Below are 27145 nucleotides of genomic sequence, written 5' to 3' on the forward strand. Positions count from 1 at the left end.
ATAACTCACAAGATTTCAAAAGAGGTCCTCGAAGACAATTCCAGTTTCAACAATCAACAAACTGATGGATTCATCCTGAATCCGTTTACTGAATACAAACTGCGCTAACTGTGGCGGTATGGGATGTTCAGGTCGAGTCTACAATTTTAGTCACATTTCGGCCACTCAAAATCTCTAAAGTTCGATACAACGGCTGACAGATAACTTTTAACCCTTAACATGCACAGGGCCCATGGGTGGGTTAGCACTTAATGTTTGTTTTGTTAAAAAATAATTTAATATTTATTTTGTTAAAAAATAATTTAATATTTATTTTGTTAAAAATAATTTAATATTTATTTTGTCAAAAATGATTTAATATTTCTTTTGTTAAAAATAATTTAATATTTCTTTTGTTAAAAAATCATTTGGAGGTCACCATATTGGTGATCAGTGTTTCCTAGAGTTTTCTCTTGACCTTTGACTTTGTATTATTAATGTGTATTTGAAGCATAATAGTTTCAGTTGTGTTTGCTCCTGATTCTCCTGTCGTTCCTTGTGGATACTTTATTAAACACAGCATTTTTGGATTATACTCCTTTGTGTGTTCCTTCTACACCGGACCGAAAATAAGATTTGCCATGTTTTTCTTTCTTTTTTTGTCCAGCTTCTTTGCCTATTCTGGACTTTTTAAATCTGGCCTGACACACTGCATTTTCTGAAAATTTTTTGTTGGTGGCACTTACAGCACACTGAAATGGTTTTGGGGCAGCCGGAGGTCACATTTGTCTACCCCATACGTCATCGGGGTTAAAAAAGTTAAACATAATGAAATTATTATTTTTTTCTTTTAAGACGTAATCATTGTAGATTCATTTTTACCTTGAAATGCAAGGTTGCCTTTCTGAAATAAAACCTGAAATAATGACATATGTGCCGTACAAACACAGCCTTCCAATTGTAACGCGGCTATGGATTTATCTTAAAAGGCTTAAGACACTTGTTTTGGGAGATATTGTCAAAGGAATAAAGAAACTAACATATAAAGAAAAGGTGTTTGTCTACTAGAATTTATTGTTTAATAATGCATTTGCAAATACGCTATTTTTCATAGTCTTACCACAACCAATATACAGATTTTTAAGGCCACACGGTTTAATATGTACACAATTATTCTTAATCTTATCCCTAATAAAACACTGAAATAAAAAAGCTGGTTTTATTTTTACATGCACAACACAGGCAAATGGAAACACAGTGCTCGTTGAGTGATTCTGCTATTTTATTCCTACAGTAACTTCCGTAAATATTTAGTTTATACCTCATGTTACGATTCAACTAAGTTGAATGGTTCAGCTAAAACATATTTAGAAGTGCATAAGTTGTAACTTAGTGCCCGTTTAAATCAAAACTATGCCAAGTTGTAACACTGTGTATACACTGTGTATACAAACATGGAAATGTTGCCACGACCAATATGGCGGCGCCCAAATATCCCCACTTGCTGTCTTGGCCACTAAAGAGCGCGGGCATGAGACAGGAAGTAAGAGTGCAAGTCTGTCCAATGTCTTAAAAACGTCAAAGTTCCGTTCCCTTAACCCACACTATCTTGAATACCGCTCGTAAAGTGTTGCACATTATATTGGTGAAAACTCCAGAGTTATGTATTTTATGAAACTGCAACACCATATTAATTACATGTTTGCACTTGCTAAGTGTGTCCCATCAGGTTAGAAATACTACATGCTCACCTGGGATATTCACGCCCACTAGAACACTTGGGCCAAAAACAGGAAATACGTCATAACAGTAGTCAAGTGCAAAGACCGCAAGTGGGGGTATTTGGACGCAGCCTTATTCTTATGTCTATGCCTTGTGCACTATAGGTCTGCACTTCCTGACGTCACCATATGTGGACTAGGAGGAGGTCCATAATACCGGAGTGTGCCATTTGGTATAGGGCCTATAAGTCAAATAGGCGATTGCAACCTAATAAACATAACCGGAAAAATCGAGACACTGCTTCAACAAACACTTCCGGTGTTAAATTCCTCTCTGATAAAGGTCCATTCGCATTATTAAAAAACGGATCTATCTGTCTGGATCGGAAAAAGCAAAAGAACAAATAGGCATGTGTTTTTGTTTAATTTTATGATACTTGAACAAATGGATTAGGCCTACTTACAATTAAATCCAGTACAGATTTACAAAGGCAGTTTTGGTCCACTGTTTAGCTTGCCCAAGATAGTCAATAAATGTACTTAGGGGACCATTGTGTAATTTTAACAATAGCATCTTGTGGTGAAGTTGAGGGAGGATTAGGGTGTCTTCACATTTTCGCTTCTTTGTGAGGAATGAGGCTTGTTCGACTTTAAGAGCGTTGCAAGATCCGACAGGCGGATGACATCAAAGTAATGCGAGAGCGTTTTTAAACCAAACATTATGGTTTTTCTAATCGCTCTTGTGGTACTTTGATGTCATCCGCCTTTCGGATCTTGCGGTGCTGCATCGAGTCTAATAAGCCTAATGTATTTACCAAAAGTAATTGTGAAGAGCATTTCGTCTGCTTATGCAGAGTTCACACTGCATGATTTTGACCCCGGTTCTCAGTTGCCGACAGGTTTTGAGAAATCCGAGACAAATTTTAGAAATCGGAGAGAAATCAGTGCTGTGAATTATCAAAGACGCGAACTGAGAGTGTCTTTATACACCTCTGAACACATACTTATAGTGTATTGCATTTCTGCCAATAGATCCTCTAAAGAACTACCTACTGGTCCTTTAAAACATGATTGCTAATTTGTTTAGAACATAAAGTGATAACTAACAAAGTACAGATTCCTTGCTTTTATAACCCTTTGTGTATCAAATCCTACTACGTATTAAAAGTGGAAATATTAATTTCTGGTAAAGCACTTCTTTAATCTCTTAAAATGATCAAACATCAGGAAACATGAAACTTGCTGAACTGAAGAACACGCATACATTTAGCTATCTCTGACTTATTGCAGATGTTCACGACAATTTCATTAAACTTCAAAAATTCCATGCATGCAATAATCAAGTGTGAATACAAACCTCTCGCTCATATTCAAAGTTGTATATGCGAGAATGCTGCTGTTGTTAAAAAGCAAAATACAACTTCACACACACACGATTCATTGTTAGTTTATTATTGTTCATCAAACAAACCAGAAACCCCAAAAACTATTTACATTATGCATATTCTAACCTTATTTCAAAATGGTTTCTAATGGCCTAAAGGTATTACTGCAAATTTCAAAAGACATCCAACCTTAGAATTAAGCAGTTGTGTATGATAGTAAGAATGACTAGTTTAGTAAAAGCTCTCTTATTATGCAACAGACTTGCCATTTTGAAAACAATGCTGATCTAGTGTCAGTCTTTGTCCATGTTACTATTTAGATCTCTCTAACATGAACGCACGGGAATTGGGAACTCAGATCAGCTCTTACAATGTGATGCTATTAATAAAGTATTGTTGCTTTAGCACAGAAAATATGAGAAACACATTTACATTATCATTAACAATTTATAACAACAAAGATGTTGGCTTATTAGTGAACCAAATTTTTATGTTACCCCATTTACTTTTAAAGGGCAATATATCTAAAGACGTCTAAATCACTTTCAATTCTTTCCCAGTTTTAACTTGTGAACTAGTGAAGAATTTCTTTAGGTCACAGAACTGTTTTTGCCTTTCATATTCTTAAATGCAAGATACACATGGACAAACAAGCAAGTTGATTCTTGAACGATGACTCGAAAAACAATGACCTAAATTTAGACTTCATTTCTGTTATCACAGTCATCAGTAATAAAGCATCGACTAACAGTGCTGATACAGAAACAGCTTACCATACTGACATAAGGAATAAAAGACAAAAACAGGTTTGTGTGGCAATACCAATTACAACCAAAGCGTAACTGAGGTCATCAATTACACGGCATCAATTGAGTGAAATCTAACAACGGTTGCCTTTGTAATGGTCTAAAAATGGTCTGTATAGGAAATGAGAGCAGGTTCATAAGCACAATGTTTAAAGGGTCCCTTAACTAAAAGAAAAACACACCTCATTATGTCATAGAGCTAATCTCTTTGATGGTTTGTGTTTAAGTGTGCCTTCATAGGCTGAAGTGAACTGTCAAGGCATGTCACAAATCCAAAAACAAACAGGAAACCCCAACAGCCTAATGATAAAGGCTTATATACATTATTTACACGGCAGCCAGAGATTAAGTGGAAGTGTATTGAGCAATATCAGTGTGTGTTTGTAATGCACAAAACCAAAACCATTTTGTGGTGTGTGTGTGTGTGTGTGTCCGGAGAATTTCAGGTAGTCATAAACATAAGTGTGCAGTGTTTGCAAAGTCAACCCTGGTTGCACTTGAACAGCACTATTCTGTGCAGGTCTGATCTCCTAGATTTCAACTGCTCTGATCACAGTTCTTCTCCTCCCACCAAACAAACCCAACCAAGTTCTTCTCTTTAGTCAAACTATGGTGTCATGATTCCTCTGCTTTCTCCTGGATCATAGTTCGATGCCGATTCATCATTCCATGTGCTGGAAAACCCAACCTTGGTGTGCATTGACATGGTCCTTTGATGGGAGAGTAGAGGAAGAAATACAGATGAAGTCTCCATCTTCATCTCATGATCTGGAACAGCAAAGATCTGTTGAAACACAAACAGAGGAAACATAAATGTGCAGATCGAAAACTAGATTCCCTAAAAAAACTGTCTGACTGATGCTTGCTCATCCGAGATGCCCCAAAGTGTGCTGTGAATCTTTGCTATGTAATTGAAGTATGTCTAGAAGTGTTTTATTATGCAGTTGCTACTATGCAGTTGTTTATTGAGTCAAAGCAACCACCCCCGAGTTTCTATGACACTGATGTCCCTAGACATGGGCGAAGCTCCTCCTGCTATGCAAATGTGTACTGTCTACCTGGACAAAATACTTATTCTTAAAAAATAAAAGCACAATTAAATGCATAATTTATGTCTATAATTCAACCAGTACTGGTTTTGCCTGTTCTTAAAGGGACAGTTCATCCAAAAATTAAAACTTGTGTCATGATTTACTCACCCTCAAGTTGTTCTAAATCTGCCTATTTCTCAGTTCAAAATATTTTTCTGTGTTCATCAGAACAGAGAAGCAATTTTGAAGAATGTAGGACAGTTCTTGGCCACCATTGACTACCATGGTGCAAATACCATAAATAACAAAGGTAGTCCAAGAGCCCCAGAACTGTTTGCTTTCCTACCTTTCTCACAATATCTTCTTTTGTGTTCAACAGAACAAAGGAATTTATAAAAGCAATTTGTATCCTATGGTAGTCAATGGTGGCCAAGAACTGTTTGGCTACAGCATTCCTCCAAATATCTTTCTCTGTGTTAATGGAACAAAGAAATCTATAAAGATTTGGAACAACTTGAGGGTGAGTAAATTATGACAATTTTCAAACTGTTCCTTTAAGCACAATAAAGAGATATGGTTGGCTAATAAGCAAGCACAATTAAACATTAAAATAAAAAAGGGACATTACCAAAGCCACGGTATTGTAGTGTAGTAATCACTTCAAGCCAAAGATGAACTTCAGCAACGCAGTCAGCAGGGGATGGTGGTAGAGCCGACAGAGCTTTCGTGGTTCTTTATCGCCCAAGTCTTCTTTCTCTAAATCCTTTTCAGTCAAGTCCACAAAAAAATAATGTGTTGGCTAGCACCCTGGACCAAGCAGTTCAATCCCTTTTAACGACGGAGAACGCAGTTACGAGAAAAACTGTTCTGAATCTCCACATTGCAACAAAGCTTGGAGATTGTTGTATATCAACATTGTTCAGTGAAACGCGGCATGGAAAAAGTCCAATGTTTCTGCACCATTCCTTATCAGTCTTCTGTAAGAGTGATTGTTGAAGAAACATCACCAACGAGAATGAAGAAATTCTCATTTTCTCTCGCATGCTAGTTTATCTATGGGCGGCAAAAGCCCGAAGCGTCCATCCATTTACAACAGACAGAGGACATCTCACGTTCGGCCTGTGCTCGCCAAGCCCAAGTAAATGTTCCTCACAGTTTAAGAAAATGAAAAGTGCATAGTGAGGGTATCAGGGCAGTGCTAGTCACTTGATGGCGAGGATGACTACAACCCTTCCACCCTCAAAGAGAATGCTGGGGACAACAATAACATCACACAAAAATAATAAAGTGTGTCTAAGGAATAATCTGGCAGATTGAGGTCATACATCATCTTCATTTTCTCTTCTTCTACACAATCTACATCCATCACAGATATGTCCATCTCTTTGTTTCGGTTCAATACAGCACAAAATTCACAATGCAAAAAAAATATTGGGGAAAAGGAAAAAAAAAATGTTAAAGCATTGAATTTATGCATCTCAAGTACCAAGAGGTCATCTGTGCTGTCATTCAGCCGTATTACCAAAAGCATAAAGCATTTCTTCTGTCTTGATCGTTTCGATTCCATCAGAAAGAAACAAAGAACAGAAGTTCAGAAAAACGTGGTCGCCTTTCTTTTGTCTCTCAAACACACCCTATCTGTAATATAAAGGTACAGTACATAAAGGAATCTGTTGCATTGTGTTCCAGCGATCCAAGTTTGTTTCAGTCAGCGAGTTACATAGGCTGCGCTTATATCGACATGCACGCGACGGGTTCGATGTCATGCCATTAAAATGATTCGAAACCGCAGAATCGCATATTCAATCACCACAAAATTGAAGGAAAAAGCACCCACAAATGTCTGTGTGGTTTGTAAACAACAAAAACTCCAGTATGGAATAAAATAGCTTTTTTTTTCTTTTTCATTTTTGTTGTCCAAAGTCTGTATGAACAGGATTGTAGAGGCAGTGTGTTTTTCGGTAGCCATTGCGAATAAATCCCTTCAAGAGCTCCTGTAGGAAAAACAACTTTTGATTTCACTCCTGTTTGTGTCCTGTCCTGGTTACGCCTTAACATCACGTGTCGAGCGACTCCATCTTCACCGTTACGTTTTTGGAATACATTCAATGCTTCTTAGAAAGAAAAAAGTACACAAATGCACTTCACATGGTGGCAACTAAAAATCCAAGGAAATTATTTCAAAACAAAAGTAGCAGCCCCAAGTGCTCTTCCTTGTAGTCCAATACTTTTAACTTTGTTTATATTCAAATTCATATATATATATATATATATACACACACATATATATATATATATATATATATATAGAACAATAAAAAACAATTACCATCATTGTCATCGACAACAATAATGAACAAGTAACAAAATATATAAACATTTTGTGCACTACTGAGTGCACTTGCACAGTTTGATGCGATCATTTTTTTTTCAGCCAGAAATAGAACCTCAGTCACTCGAGAGCAAGAGAGTGGACAGAAAGGCAATGTTAGGTCACATCCTCCCTATCATACATTTGTTTCATCAAAACATCCCCAGGCTACACTAGAACTGTACAGATAATGAAGCGCAGCGCGCTAGGCTCTTGGTTCACAAGCACGAGAGGTGTGTGGAGGCGGAGCCACACGCATAACCACACCCCCCCCTGTTAAAAAATAATGTCTCGATGGCAGCAATGAAGTCTAATCATTCGCCCTTTAGTTCTTAGGCACACATGTGGGGACAGAAAAAGAACAACACAAACACGTACACTCACACACATTGTTTGTACCACAAGTTATTAGATCCTAAAGGTACAGAAAATCAAACAACACACAAAACGCTGCTAATGACATGTTCTTAAACCTCACAGAGGCAACGATGAGACAGCAGGGACACACTCCCCACCGTGAAAAATAAGAGTGCTGGTTGGCATAAAATGGGCTAAAGCTTTTGTGTTTGAATCTAGAGGTTTTTCTTTGTTGGGGAATGAAGGGCTGGTGAAAGAGGATGTGTTGTGCCGTTGCCCCCTCTCTCTGCCTTTCATTCATTCGCGCACATACAAACATACAGCACATTCAAAAGAGGAGTAATACGCACAGTTCCCCATCTAGAAGTGTTCACATCCACACATTCGGTATATAAAATACGAAAAAAATCACTCCGAATGACAAAATGGCCTGTTTTGATCATACATCTAAGCGATTAAAAAAATACATTGTGCAGACTGGTATGTATCAAACGCGCGCACACACACTCATTCCGTCTCGGACAAACATACACACATACACAGGCACACAATCAAAAATATTTCTCTCTATAATATCTAGCGCATTTTTTTTTTCTTTTTAACTTGCATTTTATGTGAGTGCAAATCTTCAAGTTTTATAATCCAAGTTTTTTTTATAGCTTTGTTTTTTTATAGAAACTTTTTATATATATTTATATATAAAACAAAACAACAGTGTTTGTTTTTTTGATAATGTCTGAACTGAAACACTCAATGGTCCCCCAGTCGCCACAGTCACCTCCCAGTACAAACTCCAGTTCTGATTCAACACGCACGCATGCGCACACACGTACACATACACACACACACACACACACAGTATATATATATATGTGGCAATATTTCTGAAGTCATACCACATAAATACACATGTAAATCTTCTCAAAAGAAAAAAACTATTCAAATTACATCTTAATAAAGTGCATTAGTCTGAGTGTAAGGTGCTTAATGCTGTAAGTGCCAGAAGTTTAACATCCCCGTCCCTCTACACACACACAAAAATAAATTCACACCTGTTCCCTTCCCTGTTGAATTACATTCTACCAAACCCCCCCCCGCCCAACCGGAAAACTGATATACTCCTGGCTTACAACCCCCCCACCCCCCCAATCCCCTCAAAGCAGTGCACATTCGACTTGCGGAGTCTGATTAGGTGGACCCGCGGGTTTAAAGGCCTCTTGTAGCTATTGCTGTGGATTCAGTAATCCTCGACCATTTCCATCTCGTTTAGACCATACCGATCAGGGGCACCATGGAATGAGTACCCTAAAGAAATGGACAAAGAAAGAGAAAATGTTAGTGTTAATTCACTGGTAAACTTTTATCAGTGAGCTACTTTTTCACCCCTTTTTCTAAAGGCATAGTTCAATCAAAAAATAAAATTCTGTCATCATTTACTCATTTGGTGGTACCCATACGGGATGGGCATTTAAAGAAACTACATTCGCTGGGAATTCTTCAAAAATCGCACCCCTACACCCCATGCACACTTATAGGCTGCACACATGCATGTCTAGGCTACACATACAGACCATTCACGCGTTTCAGCTGTATGATGACAAACGGTTTCATTCATTAGGGAATAAGCCATCTTAACTCAAGCCATATAGTAATTTTAGGATAACGTGCTGAAACATATTCATTTAATAAACATAACGAAATGACAGAATATACTATGAAGCACCTGAATGAAAGCACTCACAGAATCAGCGGATTAATTCCATTCTTTCCATTGCCACTGTTACGAGTCTGTGACATGTGTCTTGAGTACATAGGAGGAGCTTTGGGAAAGCCGCGCTGGACGGGAGCTAATTACATCATCGGGGATTCCGGATATAAATAGGCTGTGACGCCTCAATGGCGGTCTCTCTCCATCCTCATTGCTCACGGGCGTCTCTCCAAGCGCCTCCTTGGATTAGTTTCTTTTTGTGTTGTTTCATTTCATGATGTTTGGAATTTTTATAATAATATTGTTTTTGTTTCAAGTCAGCAGTAGCGGGTAAGGTATTTATAGTTCACATTATTTTATTTATTTAAGAGCCGAGCGAGGGAAGCAGTTGCTCGGAAGACTCACCTGTTTTATATGCTTTATTCGGGAGCCAGGTAAGAACTTTACCCAGAGAACAGGTGTAGTTAGGGATTCTGTTTTCTTAGTTCCCTACCCGTGGAGTGCTATTTTCTTTTATGGTTATCAATTCGTTCAATGTGTAAGAATAAGACTCTTTTCGAATCGTTATATAATTTCTACAAGTGTTAATTAAAATTCAAGGCGGTCTTGAACTCAATCAGCTGTTGTGTTTCTTTTTATATGTTCGGCCTGTTTTCCTTTTTTATTTAATAGTTTAGTTTAATGAGCCAAACTGGTTATGGGCCGTAACGGTCACCATGAGGGAAATGCCACGCCCCCAATTAATTGAGCGCTTGTTTTTCAAACATGTCCAGTACTCGAAATGAAATATGATAAAAATGCCCACCCCTACACACGATTCGAAGTTCTATATTCAAATCAACTAATCAAATATTCGAAAATCGTGACACATCCCTAGTACCCATTCACTCCTATTGTACAGACAAAAAAACGTTGTAAGTTAATGGGTGCCGGTGAACCACACTCTTCAAAATATCTTCCTTTGTTCAGCGGGAAAAAGTCTGTCATACAGGTTTGAAATGACAAGAGGGAGAGTAAATGATGACAGAATTATAATTTTTTTTAGTGAACTATCACTAATTTGTAACATGTGTACATGACATTGACAGTCAAACACCCATTGAAAATAAACCAGATCATGTTACTGTGATGTAAGGGTTTAAAAGAATAGTTCACTGGTCATATAGAGTAAGGATGGCGTGATCGTGAGTAAATTACAGGGTAATTTCCATTTTCCAGTAAACCGCTCCTTGAAGAATCACAACATGGTCAATAAACAGAAACCAACAGTTCTATAAATACAGAGTTTGTTCTCTGCATGTGTGCGCTAGATCTGCCCCACACGAAATGATATGTTTCTAGAGAGAAACTGAGAGAGAAATAAAACAAAACAAGAACTGTACCTAAGATGCTTGGGTCAGTGTGCAGCATCATGGGCTGCTTTTTCTTCAGCTTTGCTGCCTGATCATACACGCCCCCTTTCCCAGAATGCACTGCCTGAAACATAGACTGCAGGGCACTGGGGTTCATTCCTCGTACAGTATCCTAACACAGAAAAAGAATGGGGAAAAACTTAACTGAGATGTAACAAATCAAATATTGCACATGACAAAGAAAAACAAACATGAGTTTGTCCTTTATGGAAAAACAACACACAATGCTGAGATGTGCTCATACCTGCAGCGGAAAGTTGTTCATGGAAAGACCAGCCATCTCTTTAGAGAGCTATGAGAAAAGAAAGAGACTTTCAGTTAAAGCAAGCAAACACAACAAACACTTAAGACTTGAAATCTTATTTCATACACAGACCTGCTGCTGCTGTCTCTGGTGGTTAGCCTTCTGTTTGGCACGGCGCTCCAGGAACTGCCTGGCGAACTCTTTGGCTTCGACTGTGTCGCCCAGGTAGGAGCAGATAAAGTTCAACACCTCGTACGGAGACTCCACCTCCTTCAGGTACGCCACAATGGTGGGGACTAAAATCACAAACGCGTTTTTAAACCCTCTCCTTCGTTTGCCCAATATAATGCTATGCGTGTAATTTTTTCAACCAAGGACGAGCTAGAATCATGCCACACATGCGGTTTAGAGACTGAATATTTTGGGTTAAATAATAACTGAGACAAAAGACTGATAAAAATATCCACATATCATACCATCCTGGGAGGAGGAGGAGTTATTGGCAGAGGTGTTGAGTGCATGCAGCATCTGTTCACACCAGGTGGTGAAGCCATCTTGAGACTTCATCCCCTGCAGGAGTTTCAACAGCCGCTCCTCTTCCTCGGTGCGTTTGCGGCCTCTCATCATGTACTGCTCACTGCACACAAACATCACTACTAAAATGTGCTCCTTAAAAATCGCATTGATCAGAATTTTAGGACGCTGTCCCCATATTTAGGGACACTTAGTCGTTTTGAAATACAGACAATCACAAAGAAAAATGTTTGCAGACACCATTGGAGATGTATTGTGTGTGTACCTCAGCGAGGGACTGCTTCGGCTGTTCTTCAGTCCAATGTTGCTGCGCAGAGCGCTCTGGTTCTTAAGAGCCTCATCCCAGATACCCATTCCACCTCCCGAAGAGCTGCCTCCGCCCACTTTTCCGTCCAAAGATCCAGCTCCCCACATCACAGATGCATCACCCCACTGCATAGAGAAACAGTCATGATGCATTTAAAAGAGTGTTCCACATTGCCATTATGTTGTACATAAGAGTTTGCCGTTTGTGTGACCTACCCGCTGCTGTTGCTGGACTCTGTGCTGTTGTTTGTGGATTCTCTCCGCCTCCTGTTGGGCCTCCAGGAGGTTGAGGGGCTTGTTCTGTTTCCCCAGCCCAGAGATGGGTCCACCGTTCCAGCTTGAGCCGGAAGCAGAGGACCCTTGACGCGGAGCCTGCTGAAGCAACTTCATCAGCAATTCTTGTTGCTGTGAAAGAGAGATTGACAGAAACCGAGATATTAACAAACAACTACACGCATATGAACACTGTGTGTTCTTGCTAGGGCTGTCAACGTTAACGTGTGCGATTCATTTTTTTCAGATTCAAAATATTTTACGCAATTAATTCAGCATCCATTGGTTTTGTCATCCTTTGTCTAGCGTTACACTATATAGTCATGAAAATGCTATTATACCACTCAGGCGTGATTTGAAACATTACTCCGACGCGTTCAGTATAGATAAACAGCTTCTAGCTGTGGGACGCAGCAAAACGCAACGCGAGGTCCAGTCTGGTGTAATAAAGTCACAGGCAGAAGGCTGCGTCAGTGAATCTCTGTCAGAATCTGTCATACATCGGTATGAAGTTCTCTTTCGTGCTTGAATGAACAAAAAGATTATGCCAGAAAGCCTGTTTTGTCTAACATTTTCGTAAGTACAGACTTCAACGTGTTAAATAAAATGGGATAGGTGTCAGATCTGCTCTTAAAAGGGGCCGCATTCTTAAAACCTTAACTAATGTTAATCAAAGAACAAAGAATTGAATTCAAGAGGAATTTTGTAGCTTTAATGCTAAATTCTAAATTAAATACAGAATTAAAGACTGTAAAGTGTTTGAGAACTTCATTCTTTTTCTGTATATTTCCTTCCTGTTAGACATGAGCACTCATACTGTTGAATGGCTATAATTAATGTAAAAAGAAATTAATTTAATAGAGACATCAGCTGCAGGATTAATATCCGAATGTTGGCTTTAATTCATAAAATGATGCTGTTAAAGAAATCAGTTGTTTCTACATTAATTTGGAGATTAAATGTGAAACTATTAGAATGTAAAAGTATATTTAAAAACATTAATGTAATGTTTTTAATTGATTGACAGCACTAGTTCCTGCAAAGGAAATAGTTAAGATTCTAATAGCAGACCTGTTTGCGCCTATAAAGCTCCTCCTCCTCTCTCCTTTTCTGCTCCTCTCTCCTCTTTTCATCCCTTCGTTTCCGCTCCTCTTCCTCACGCTTGGCCCTGAGTTCAGCTTCTCTTCTTTCATGTAGCTAAAACACACAAGGTTGAGAATTGGGAAAATCGAATTTAAGGCATTTCCACAGATCACCACCAGAGGGCTGCACAGGCAACGCTTACCTTCTGAAGCTGTTCTAGAATTGGACCCTGAGATGAAGAATTCATTAAGTCCCATAGACTGGCCTCACCGCCTGCTCGAAGAAGAGAGATTTTAGGAAAAAACGGTAAAGGATGACTCCAGTAGCGCAACAAAGATAAAATAAATGGTTTTGTGTGTGTACCTGATGGCTGTGAAGCTGAGGTATGCATGTCCCACATGGACCCTGTATCTGGCACTGACATCGACCTGTTCATTGAAGGCATCATACCCTGCTCTCTACACAACAAAAAGACACACACACACACACGAGGTAAAGTGTCAAAATGCAGCAATACTTAAATAATATACGAATCTAATAAATAAATGTATAAACCACACTCGCCTGTTAAAGAGCTGGAACAGCTGCTGTTGCTGGAGTTGCTGGTAAAGAGCTGTGGCAGCAGCTAATTCCTGCTGCTTTTTTAGCCGGTCCTGATCCATATTACCCTGAGACAGAGGGGGAGAGAGATGAGATGCACAAGATTTACACATGACAGACCAGATTGTGTATATACTAACCCATGAGAGACAGGGACAGAGACATTACAAAACCACAGCAGACAGATCAGGAAAACTCGTGTACTATTCTCTTAAAAAAACTTACTTTGATTTTCCTAGAAATAAGCAAACAAAAACATGGCTACCGTAGTTAAACCCTAACTTCGGTTTTACTATAGTAACCATGGTTTTGTAGTGAAAGTTAAACAAATGGTAATCAATACACAGAAAAAGATGTTTACTACACTTTTTTTAAGGGATAGTGAGAGACATTGAGGTATACATGACAAATAAGCAGGGACCAGACATACAAACACATTCGCATGCAAATACAAATACTAATCCTACCAATGTAACCAGAAGAAAAATAATTAACAAGAAACCTTCCTTTAAACACAAGAATCCCATTAAAACACAATGCCCCAACATTCACCCTTCCACCCATTAGACTCACGATTTCCCCCTTGGGTGGTTGAGGGTGAAGGAGGGGTCGATTCCTCACCAGGAGGGGCGGAGGGGAGGGGCCAGGGGCAAAAGGCACACGCCCCCACATCTTAATGACATCCCCCAGTGGCTGAAAGCCCTCATCACAACCTCGTTTAACAAGCAGATTCATTGTGAAATATCCTGCCTGAAACCATTCGCACATCTCCACCGTGCTAAATGGACCTGGGAGGGAGAGAAAGAGAACAAACAGAGAACTAATGAAAGACAAGACATTAATGCTCCATATTTATGAGTTGACTTGCCATTAAGAAACGTGCGCGTACCCTGAATCTCTCCTTGTGGGTCTTTGTAAAACCATTTCATGGCAGAGTCATGGGAGAGGGGAAGAGCAGAGGCCGTGTTTCTGCTCTCCTGAAGAGTCTGTGTAAAACACTCTTCCTCTAGAGATGTGTCCTGGAGCGCTGCCACCATCTTCTCGGCCTCCTACACACACAAACAAACAAACAACATCAACCCCTTCTGCTGAAAGTGTCTGTCAAGCATATGAATGATTGACATGAAACGTATTACCACCCTCTCTTTAAACCTGAGAGTAAAGCAGAAGGTGTTGTTGCTGTACCTTTAAGACATCCATATGCAAATAACCACCAAGCATTATGAATGGATAAAGGGATAGTTAAAAAATTTAAATTCGGTCATCATTTACAGCCTCGGATTGCTCCAAACCTGTATACATTTATTTTGTTCTGATGAACACAAAGGAAGATATATGGAAGAATGTCAGTAACCAAACATGTACCTGTTGCAGGTGCTTCATGCCCTCATCATCCTCAATGTCGCCCCCCAGTGGTGGGAGGTCAGTAGCAGCAGAGGAAGATGAGGGAGGTGATGAAGTCAGACTGGATGAGGCACTGGGGCTCAAATTTAACAGGGCCTCTGATAACACTGTAATAAATCCAACATTAAAACAAAAACGGCACGTGTCAAGTGCCAGCAGCATATACAGTTGCAGGAAAATAAGGAGATAACATATTTACCTTCACTTGGTAGTTTGTTGGGAATTGAGGGGGTAGGCTGAGGCTCCTCAACGCCACAGGGGGCAGCAGAGAGTACAGCCTCGGTGTCAAGCGCACACAGAGAAAGAGGGATTGAAGGAGGAGGGGAAGGAGAAACAGGCTTCACGTCCGTTTCAGAAAACAGAGCAGAGTTCATCAGGTCTGTTAACACAAAGAGAGACTAATGAAGAGGAAGAACAAAATGTATAATGATAAAACGGGAAGAAAAATATACTGATCTTTATTTTATTTGTAACTCGGACAATTGCGGCTAATGGAAGGTTAGGCGGAACAGTGGTTTTACCATTACGCTATTAGACATAAGAGTGACGAGATTTCCCTCGTAGTGATATCAATATGACCCAAAGGGACAGTTCAACCAAATATCTAAATTGTCAGTCATGTTGTTTATGACAGGGTAGTATAGTTATTATAGGAGGACTAACAGCCTATGTAACACATATAAACAGCATACTGGAAAGCTGCTAATAGAATATAGGGGTGAGTTTAGTCTGTTCAACTCAAGAAAGAAATGTATCCATCAGTTCTGGTTACCTTTCACACTTTTTTCTGCTTCACTGCCGTTACTCTTCTCTGAATTAGTATCATTCTCTTCCTCATCCTCCAAACCCTGGAACTCAAAGTCCTCTTCTGGAATGGGGTCATTTGGGCCTTTCTAAAAAGTGGGAAAAAAACACGTGAATAATAAAAACACTATATATCAGATAACACAGAGACTGGGTTTATGTTCTCACCTTAAAACACATGAACGCTCCGGAAGAATCAAAGGTTCCCATTTCACTGTCTTCTTCATCTGTGCACCACTCTGGCAAACCATCTCTTTCATCCTCTGCCCCTTCACTTCCTGTTCTTCTTCTTCCCCCTCCTCCTCCTCCTCCCTCATTTCCTCCATCCCGGAAGTCAAAGTCAAACTTCCTACGGCGAACTTCACCGGGACCACCGTGTTCTCTCCACCCAGCTGAGCGAGGACCACCATCTGGACGGGGAACAGAGAGGGGAAATAATTCGTTTTAAGATTTTTATAAAGTGCTAGGCTAAAACGGTTCAAATAAATAGTCAAATGTGTAATACATGCATCACCTGTACTGTACTAAATGATATACTGAAGTATGCGCTTCAAATGATCTGTCACTAGACATTATGTTGGAACAAACAGCTAGTGGACCGTCTCACTCTTGGATTTTATCTGTTAGCGATATAATACTAAAAATGTGATGTGGCCGTAAGCATTTCCGACAATTTCTTCTAATGTGGTTTAAGTGATGAGATCAGAAAGTGTTTTGGGCTGTGTAGATGTCATGATGAGTTCCTGTGACCGGATCATCAGCTACTGAAATCAATACCAAAAGGGTTCTAAGTTTGTGTACCATCTCTTCGTAAACCAGTGAGTCTCCAGCTGGCTACCGCCTCTCCAGTTTCGTCTTCCTCCTCTTGCTCCTCTCTCAGTGTGCGCCAATTGTCACTGTCAGAGCGCATGAACTCTTTTCGCCCAACCGAAGTAGACTCCTCGAAAGCTAGCCGCACCCCCTCTCTCCGCAAGGGTTTCTCAAAACGTTTTTCGCCTCTGTGATAAAAATAAATTATGTGAGAAATAGTCCTAGTTCGCAAGTATCGATAACCCTAGTTTAAAATGAGAAAATACCTGTCGTCCCAGCTCTGGCTACGATGGATCTCTCGAACACTTCGACCAAAGCCACCGTCTCCTTCCTCACTGCTTCTTTGATGAAACCCACCCTCTCCCCTTCCACGGCCTACACACAAAGTTGCGCGGTGAATCGTTTAAAGATCGCAATCTCGATTAAATTGATAACACGATCTCATGAATCGTATCAATAATATATATATATATATATATATATATATATATATATAGGAACATTTGAGCTCATAAAAAACTAACATTTGAATATTCATTTATCTAAATTAAGTTAAGATGTAATTTGTTACGTTTTGACATTAGTCATATTTTAGAATCGTAAAAGAATAGCAATCTCTATTTGATTTATCCAGAACGCATAATTCACATACTATGGGTCAACTTACCGCGGCCGCCTCGCGTGGTGCCTCGACCTCGGTTCACCCCAGCAGGGACGGCACCGCCCCCTTTACCCATAAGCCTCAGCACAGCCACACTGTTGACAGACATGGAAAAGTTCCTCTGCAGAAGAAAAAAAAACATCAAAATTAAATCAGGACCACATCAAAACCACAAGATCTGCATTAGACGCTACTTCCTTTTTTATTTGTAGAGTTTTCAAAAATGTACCCGCCTCTCCCGTGAAGTATGCCTAAAGCTGTGTGTCTCACCTGCTCCTCTTCAGTGAGAGGCAACAGTGCCAGCGGCTCCTGAGGCTCATCCTGCAGGATAACAGCAAACTCCTTGTCCTGCATTTCTTCAGGAACCTGAAACATGGACAGACACTATGACTCGCCCTCTATTCAAATGAAGAAATACAAATGACAGGTTAACCGGAAAAAAACTTTAGCCCCTGGACACAGGACTTTAAAAATATACAAAACGTATACAAAACAACTTTGCTGTCAAAACAAGACAGGCATCCATTAAAGGAATTCTGATGCTGGCAGTTGTCATCTTTGACAACTTTGTATCTCAAAGTTTTCTGGACAGCATTTCTACATTCAGTTTTGTTTCCACAATAGTGATCCTAATCCTATTTAGCAGCCATTTTCAAACTTTGGGTCAGGACACACTTTTTGGGTTGCGGAGGGTCATGACACAATGCAATAAAAACAGCTTAGTCCAGTTACTGACCAAGTAATTTACAATGGTTTATCTTAGCATTAGGTATTTTGAAATTGTTATTAAATTGTCTAAGAAGAAAGCTAAAGCAACTCTACTAATACAGAACAGAGGTACATTTTCCCCCTAAAAATAATAATACCAAATATAATAATAAGTCGAAGCATAACTTAAACGACCTACTGTCAGGCTACTGACTATTCATTTAGAGCAGTGGTTCTCACTATAGGGTCTCTGGTCCAAGAAGGGCTGTAGTGACTGCCAATTAGTCACTACAGCGTTGGCAGGCAATGTAGTTTGACGCTTGCAACCAATAAAACAATGTCTGTTTCCATCCTTCTTACACATATTTTAATTTATTTTAGATCACACATGATTAATTTCTTCAGTGAAACAGAGTCACAAAACCATAAAGGCCTCTCACATATCGGTTTCCATTGATTCCACACACACATAATTATTTTGCACAACTTCATGGTCAAAAACTGGTATGCTCATTATCCACACACCTGTCTTTCATTTCCTCTAACCATTTACAGATCTCTTGACCACCTACGCCCCCCCCCAGTGTACACAGTAAGAATTGCACCGAATAAATGGCTCATACAAACATTGCTGATATCCAAGGGGGCCTCTAGATCAGCGATTCTCAAAATGGGGTGCCACGGTTTTTGAAGCATTTCACGAAATAGAAATTACAATTTTGTGCAACCAAATATCAGAAAAATAAATAACCAAAAGAATGGATTTTTTAGCATTTTATAATTGACTATGTTTTTGAGATTTTAAGATCATGCGTTTTTACTTGGTGCATCATTTCTGGCCCCCATGCACAAAGGGCCATGATTTAAAATGCTTATTTTGTCTTATTTTAATTAAATGTAAAAAAGTTAAAACCAAGCTATTTCTTATAATTTTGTCATTTTTATAATGAATAAACGTTTTCCAGTTAAAGTCAAGTTCTATAATCTTTGTTTGAGTTCAAGCAGTGACAGCTTGACTTTAGCAATTGATGATTGGCTGGTTTTTTTTAGAAGGCGGGACTTATTCCACAATCACGCACATTGCAACTTATCCCATTCCGTGTTTAAATTGATATAAATTAACTTCTGAGATTGTTGTTGAGATTCGGCTCAGAGCACATAGATAATAGCAAAGCAATGCTGCTCGTTCAATCGGCAAGAAAGGAAAAATATGGATACCACATTAGCAATGAGGATTGCATCACAATCCAGTACGAGGGAGTAACGTTATTAGGCAAGAGAAAAACTTTTATTTTTGCAACTTGTTAACAACAATTTGCTGTGGAATTTGTGCTGATCAGGTCCAGGGACTTGCTTTCCTGCTGGATTCGGGTCTAAATTTCAAATAATAGTCGGGTCTGGGTCAGGTCGGTGTAGCACAATCACGGGTCTCTTCAGGTTCAGGTCACATTTTTTGACCTGTGAAGACCTCTAGCTCCTAGTCCCTTACAGCTTACTGCTTTAGTAGGTCAAAGCTGCTACAATCTATTTCTGCTGCACCAGAGATTTAACTCTGCCGTTGCCCATGGAAACCTTTATGACTTGTGTCAGTACCGGTAAGACACATTTTTGGCATTTTCAAACTAACCAGTAGCAACATGCATTAAGACATGCTAGGTGTGAAACCTCCATGTGAAAACCACAAAAGATCCGCCAGATATTGAGTTCTACACAGCGGTCAAACTTTTCTGTAACATTACCAAATTAACTTTACAACAGCAAAAATCACCTTTCGAATTAAACACACTGGTTTTTAACTTCTCTAAGACTTCTATGTAAAAAAAACATCTTCCCATGTGAAATACCATACAGTACTTTTCAATGCCAACACGTGGGCTATAGGGGTTGGATGTCATCTCCAAAAGTGTGTTTAACTGCTCCATTCTTCAATAACACCCTATTCACAATTCCTGCATTACATTGTGACAGGCTCATAAAAAGGTTTTCAGAAGGATTTGCAGAGCAGCAGGCGCTACACAACAAGGTTGTCGGGGACACATTTCATAATTTGTCCTTTTATTCTGCTTACTGAAAGGTACATTTTTTCACCCAAAATGTTTAATTCTGGTATCATTTATTCACCCTCGAGTTGCTCCACATTTATCCAGATTTGGAACATCTTGAGAATTGTCATTTGTGGGTGAACGGTTTCTCTATCGCTGACATTAAACAAAGTTGCAGACGTTCGTAATAAATCTGCTTCAATAAGTGCCATTGCACTAGAGAGGAAAATTTGGGGTTCTCAACATTGTTACAAAAATAGGGCACAAACATCCCCTTAAACCAAAAAAAAACTGTTATCAGATTAGTCGGTATTCCCACCTTGTTGTCTTTGACATAAAGTGCTAGCATCTCCTCTCGGCCATAACGGTACTCGGCCAGCTTGTACTTTGGCATAGCAGGAGAGGCAGGAGGGGAAGACACACTGCCTCCACTGGAAAGTGCACGGAGCCTGAGAGAGATCAAATGAGATGAGATCAAAAGAGATTCAACAGCAGAAACATCCTACTCTTGGCTACCATCCAAGGACAGCCCTGTCAATGTTGAGTGCTGTATATCTTGGTTTATTTTAGGATCTTTCAGAGCCTCAGCTGGTCGTTTAAACTTTACATATACAGTACCCTGCTGAGATGAGCCTGTGAAGAAGGGCTCTGAGGAAACACGCCACCCCTGCATTGTACATGTCTAACCCAGGAATCCACTTTCATTGGCTGAAGACCAACTATGCACAGAGGAGCCTTAGTTCAGCAGAGGGACCACGCCCAACGGCTTCATTTCTGCATAATCATTAGTGTGTGCCAAGAGGAGATACAGGCTGAGAAGGGGGTTGGGAAGAAGGCAATGGCGACTGAGAGCAGAGCTTAGAGAAACTTGGTTTGGTGTTTCAAAGTGAAATGAATAAAAGCAAAGCGACAGGCCAAACGAAAAGGCTGCACTGACTGAAAATAATACATGTGTGGAGATTATTTGAGAAACGTGAGTTTACAGTGACGATAAAGGCAAAGATACGGGAGTGAGCTTTTAGAAGAGCGATTGAGAAATGCAGATATCTGACAACAAAGAAAGTAACACTAAAATTCAAGAACGAAAAGAACAGAAAGGAAAATAAAACTAAAATGTCCAAATAATTGGCAGATATATTTCCAAATGCATGTATTGTGCAACATAACTTTTGAAAAGACAGTGACGTCATGCAATTGAAAATAACAGTAAATAACCAACTATGACTCATTACAAATCTAAGACCTTTGTCTTACTTTTGTCTAGGGACAACTGATTAATCAGAAATCAATCAATAATGCTTACATAACCTGGTTCCATAGCTTTAAACAGAAACAAGAAAAGTAAGATAAATATGAACCAAGATTTTACCATTCTGGGCCAAAGTTAAGTGTTTCAGCAGTCATATTCTTCCTTCCTTCTCCAAGGTGAAAATCTACAAAGAAAACCACTGAACGTGAGCATGCAGGACACTGACATATCTTAACACACTTAACATCATTTTGCACACACAATTAATGCTTCAGTGCAACAAGGAATTATACATACAAATAACTACATTAAAAACGTGTTTTTTATATTCGGTTCGCTTACCCTGTCCAGAGGAGTGGCGCAGGCAAGACGAAGCTGGATCAGGTTCGGGAGAGAAGGCCAACGCGTGTGTATGTACGTATGTGCGTTTGTTGTGTGTATAAATGTGTAATTCAAAGTGAATCCGACTTAGATTGAGGATGGATTTAGCTGCCTTATTAAAGGTGTGTGCACAGGAGTGCAAAAACTCCTAAAGGTCAGATGGGGGTTAAGAGCTCTACTGTTCACAGCTAATCTACAGATAAAACCAACTGAAACAAAAGAAAAATGAACCCCAATTTAAACCCTTAAAATGTGTAATACCTGTTTGCCTGCAATAACTGCAGAATTGATACTGACTAAGGTAGATTTACTGCATGAAACATTGAAATGCAAAACTAAACAATTTGTTGATAATACAGCTGCCAGAAGCAGTAATAACACCCCAAAAGCTTATGTCTTTGTTGTGTTTCTGTTATCTTCCTATTGTACTGGCAATGCTGTGTGGACCAGGTCCCAGCTGGTGACCCCCTCCTAACGCCCAACAATTCCTCACCCTTCTTTATCTGCCAGAGAAAAAAAGAAACCATTGCAAAAGAAACTTTAATACTGGTGACAAAATGCAAGACATATAACCACAGTTTTTAAATCAGTGAAATATGTTAGGGATATGGCCTCATGGGCAACGCACATGCTACATTATATTATACACTATATGCAAGTTACTTCCCACCTTGTGTGGCCTCATTTCATTTTTAAAATGTGTCTAGGCACAGTTTTAATAGTATCTAAAAGGAGAGTTAATGTGTATGTTTTGTTTAAATAGATCATGATATGTGTTTGAACAATCGCATATGCACATTTCAAAGTCTATTTTAAATGACATGCATGCAACAGTTGGCCTATACATCAGGGGCCGGTTGCACCTGCTGGACGTTCACCCGGTCGGAAGACTAGTCTGGACAGAAAATGCGCCTCAAGTCCTGCATAGAATTTATACCTGTTGCATGACCAAGGCGTTGTGTACCAGTTGGAGCGCAAGTGAAAATTCTTAGTTTATCCGTGAAGAAAAAAATGATTATGAGCTTAATTTATATAATGTTGCATCAATACAGACGGCCCAGAACGGAATCTGCAGCTGAGTTATCTACAGAACGAATCATTTATCGGAAGTTTATTGGAAGTGATGTTTTAGAATTGATTTGTAACGTTTTCGGTTTCAATACACTTGGTCCTTTTTAACACATCTAGAACCATTTCACCCTGCAGATATCTTACAGTTAGGTTTCATAATCAACGAATTATCACAGCATTTATTCATGAAACGGACAGGAATGTAGTGAGAATCCTCACCTTGCTTTTCTATTTTTCCTCTTTAACATTTTCACTCATTGGAGGCAGTAAGAATGTCTCTCTCAATGCAGTACAGGGCTCTAGACTAATATTTGAGAGAGGTTGGACACCAGCCCTTCATTTGGTAGCGGTCATGGGATGAGGCAAGAAAAAGTCATCACTAAAACTTTATTCAAATGTGTTTTAAATGTTAATAAATCAATTACATTTTAATACAAATCATTGTTTAGGATTTAATTATTTTTATTGTATATGTAAACTCTCTTTCAACACTTTACCATATTTAAAGCACATCTTTCTTAGTCACCATGAAACGGAAGTTGTGATTTACTTCTTTTCTGTATTGTGACGTATATCCGAGTGAAACAGCAATTTTTTGCGGACCTGAAGGCTTTTAGTGATTATTCTTCATTAAGGCTGCATTGATACACGTTTGGCTTTTATCAGTAGGCTTTTTCGTGATGTATAACGTTAACATTTTATTTGCTTTTCAGTATTGTTAGAGAGCTTTATACAATAGTATAGTGCTTAGTTTAAATACTATAGCTTCACATGCACATAATACACGCATGTCGTTATCTTTGCTGTTTTGTACCTTAGGTAAAACACACTTCATGGTGATTTATATAATAAGGTAAATTATTCTAGTAAATGCAGTCTCCCGGTCGTTAATTTAGCATATTTTGCAATTTAAGTGAATGCTTGGCTGAAAAGATGCGTCTTTAATCTAGATTTAAATTGGGCGAGTGTGTCTGATCCTCGAATAGTGTCTGGAAGGCTGTTCCAGAGTTTAGGTGCTACGTATGAGAAAGCTCGGCCCCCTTTGGTGGATTTAGTTATTCTAGGTATTATCAAAAGTCCTGAGTTTTGAGATCTTAGAGAGCGTGATGGGTTGTAGTGTGATAGAAGCTCTGTTAGGTAGGTAGGGGCTAAACCCTTTAAGGCTTTATAAGTGATTAAAATAACTTTAAAGTCAATACGATACTTAATGGGTAGCCAGTGAAGGGTTGATAACATTGGGGTTATGTGATCGTATTTTCTGGACCTGGTAAGAACTCTGGCAGCAAACTGTAGTTTGTTTATTGATGATGCAGGACAGCCATCAAGAAGCGCATTACAGTAGTCAAGTCTTGAGGTCACAAATGCATGAATAATCTTCTCTGCATCAACAACACATCAAATATTTCTTAATTTGGCAACATTTCTAAGGTGGAAAAGGACGTTTTTGTGACATTTGAGATGCGATTTTGAAATGACAGGTGCTGTCTAATATAACGCCTAGATCTTACACCCACACAATAAACTAGGGGGCGGGGGCACTGATAGATAAGTGAATGGTTGAAGGAGGGGAGACGAAAATAAGTGACAATGCGCTGCTTGCGCAGTATAACATTTCTGCATATTAAATTTATGATATGCAAAAAGTATATATTGATCAGTTTGGCAGTCGCAACGGTGCGACAATTAAGAAAAACGTGTTGCACTGGCAGTTAAAATAGTTGCAAAATGCCACCATGTGGTCGCAGTCTAGAGCCCTATGGTAGAATGTGGCCTCGGAGGTGCGCTTTGTCTCAGCTGAGAGTAGCTGCGCCTGGTCGTAGTTTTAGATGGTGCAACAAGTGCAAATATTTTTCACAAATCTGGATGTAGTTAAGCTCACGTTGGGGCCCCTGATTTTCTCATCAAATCAAATTTATGATAGGACTGTCATATCATCAGATTTGCACTAAACGGTTATCAGGGTCCAGCAATTTGTGATAACAACAACAACAACAACAACGCTCAGTCTAATTCATCTTTAATTTCTCCCTTTTTCTGTGCTAGTGGATCAGCCTCAAAATACCAGTCAGAGAAAGTAGCCATTGTAGACAACATTTGATATGATCACCACAAGTAGGGTTTTATTAACAAAACGCCATAAATAATTTTTTTACGATCAGTTATTATCTCTGCGACTTCCTTAAATTCTACTATACCTTTCTCGTATATTGAAAACTAATCAAATAATAAATCCAGAAAGATACAAAAAATAATATTAAATAAATGTTTTACTTAAAAATCAAGATCAGGTCATGGTATTTAATCTTGCTAAATCTTTAGATGTAGAATCACAGCACATGGGCTTGTCCAAAAGGTGGACATCATTACATTTCAGATATTTTAGGATACAATATTTCTAGGATCACTGACACATCTGAAGATCCTGCACTGCACGAGTTCTTTCAATGGAGATAACATAGGGATGGAAAAAAATCCCAGGGGCTTGATCACGGTACCTACAAATGTCATAGCAACAGAAATATCTAAGCAACAGAACAAAACCTGCCAGACTAAATATGACTCCCTGTGTATAATATAGACAAGCTCTAATGAACAAAGTACTCTACGAGAACGCTCGTCTCTAAAGAATCTGAAAAGAATGTAAAAATATGATTCTAAAGAACGCGTAAATGTAATTACAAGCCAAGACATGGAGCACGATCAAAAAACACCTAAACACGAGTAACGTTAGCGGACGGTTACGTCTGTGAGGGGCGTGCGCCGACGCAAGAACATCTAAAGGCCCCTTTAAGTAAAGACACTAAAGCATTTGTGCATCTGCAATTAAATCATGCAAAGACCTGTCAAACATACTAGACTGGAACAGGAAATGACTGAGACGACCTCCGGAAACCAGCCTTACATTTCAACTGTCTAAAGCAAACTATTCGCCATTGCGCCGATTCGACCTGTCCTTGTTCGATGCGAGATAACGTTACACCTCGAAAAACTCGCCTATTCGTACGAGGGCGACACTGTATAACGTTAGATATGTTGTTTTATGTATGGCTCACACAATAAGACTAGTTTCGTTTTGCGAAAGGGTCCGGAATAGTTTAGAAGGGCGTCGCGTGCACGGAGAGGCGGAGTGTGCAGGCAACGCGCCCGCAAGAGCACTACCCCTCCTCGTGCACGCGGCGCCCCTCCAAACTCCACTCCGCTGCTTCCCGTGGCCTTCAACCTACGGCCAGAGCTCGCTTACAAAACACATGTAACCATCGTCGAAGCAAAACCGCACGAATTAATCCCACCCACTCGTGCACTTGCCACTTACGGCCGTTCCTTATGGGCCGTCGCCACTTTTGTGATTCATCCATTCGCACACGAGCTGCCCTTCCTATTCCAAGTTTGCGTTAAAGCTAACGCGACACACGTCTGCCATGAACGCTACAAACATTCAAGGAGAAAGACACCGACACAGTTGCTCACCGTATTTCTGGAGCTGTCGATGCAATTTTTACTGTCCAGTCGCCCCTTTAAACGCTACGATTTTCACTTTGGATGCATGTGCAGTTGTTTGTGTTCTGTGCTCCTCCTCGAGAATCGTGTTTCACTGTTTTTTGCTCTATCCCTCTCGCCAATGGTCGCTGCGTGTTGATGTCTAGTACGCTCTCGTTGTTTGTGTTTTAGGGAAGATGGCTGTCCTACTCGGTCATACCACGTGACCGGAGAGTCGAGTGCCCTTAAAACAAGCGTGAAGACAGCGTCCCCTAACACAAGTCTTTAAATGTGTTTTTGCAAAGTAAAAGTCTTGTTCCACAGATTTCTACCACGTGATTTATGATAGTTTCATTCGCCTGTTAATTCGCTATTGCATTTGTGTGTTTTCATCTCTGTTCTGGGTTGTATTTTTCTACATAAGCTTGAAGCTCGAATGGTCGTTGAATGTATGCGATGTTTTATTTAATTTGCTCAGGATAAGCATCTCCACGTGTCAACACAGATGTAAAACCTGCTGCTTTAATAATACTGTTAAATTGTTAAACAATGTTAATACCACAATAATTTATACATAATTGTCATTTTTATATAAATATCATTCTTATTGGTTAAATCTTGTCTTTTTAGGGTATGATGAGCAGTGAATAATTCATAAATAAAGTCGACTGAAGAGTGCTGTGATGCACAACAGAACAGTCAGACGGACAGATTTTTCTTGGGCATCT

General features: G+C 39.5%; 1 protein-coding gene across 1 annotated transcript; it reads right to left on the minus strand.

Annotated features, from left to right (window-relative positions):
- Positions 1-8250: 8250 nt before the first annotated feature.
- On the minus strand, positions 8251-26679 carry gigyf1a (GRB10 interacting GYF protein 1a). Its single transcript, XM_079484706.1, has 25 exons — positions 26409-26679; positions 21831-22372; positions 21609-21672; positions 20559-20688; positions 17760-17855; positions 17496-17610; positions 17095-17203; positions 16820-17016; positions 16187-16428; positions 15987-16107; positions 15414-15593; positions 15176-15321; positions 14700-14859; positions 14384-14598; positions 13775-13878; positions 13574-13668; positions 13413-13483; positions 13199-13324; positions 12071-12259; positions 11814-11980; positions 11491-11651; positions 11147-11310; positions 11015-11062; positions 10741-10882; positions 8251-8955 (listed from the first exon to the last, which is right to left on the minus strand). Exons 3-25 carry the CDS (start codon positions 21641-21643, stop codon positions 8888-8890), a joined length of 3081 nt encoding a protein of 1026 aa, XP_079340832.1. The 5' UTR covers positions 21644-21672; positions 21831-22372; positions 26409-26679; the 3' UTR covers positions 8251-8887.
- Between the last annotated feature and the right edge of the window lie 466 nt (positions 26680-27145).

This window comes from Barbatula barbatula (assembly GCF_947034865.1).
Source record: "Barbatula barbatula genome assembly, chromosome: 1".
NCBI classification, from domain to species: Eukaryota; Metazoa; Chordata; class Actinopteri; order Cypriniformes; family Nemacheilidae; genus Barbatula; species Barbatula barbatula.

Bases quoted from the DNA above. Each gene is read 5' to 3' on its own strand.
- gigyf1a (XM_079484706.1), bottom strand. From the start codon at position 21,643: ATGACTGCTGAAACACTTAACTTTGGCCCAGAATG. The intron at 14,860-15,175 runs GTACATGTTTGG...TTGTGTGTGTAG, and splicing joins GCATGAAGCACCTGCAACAG to GAGGCCGAGAAGATGGTGGC. The intron at 11,981-12,070 runs GTAGGTCACACA...TTCTCTATGCAG, and splicing joins GAGTCCAGCAACAGCAGCGG to TGGGGTGATGCATCTGTGAT.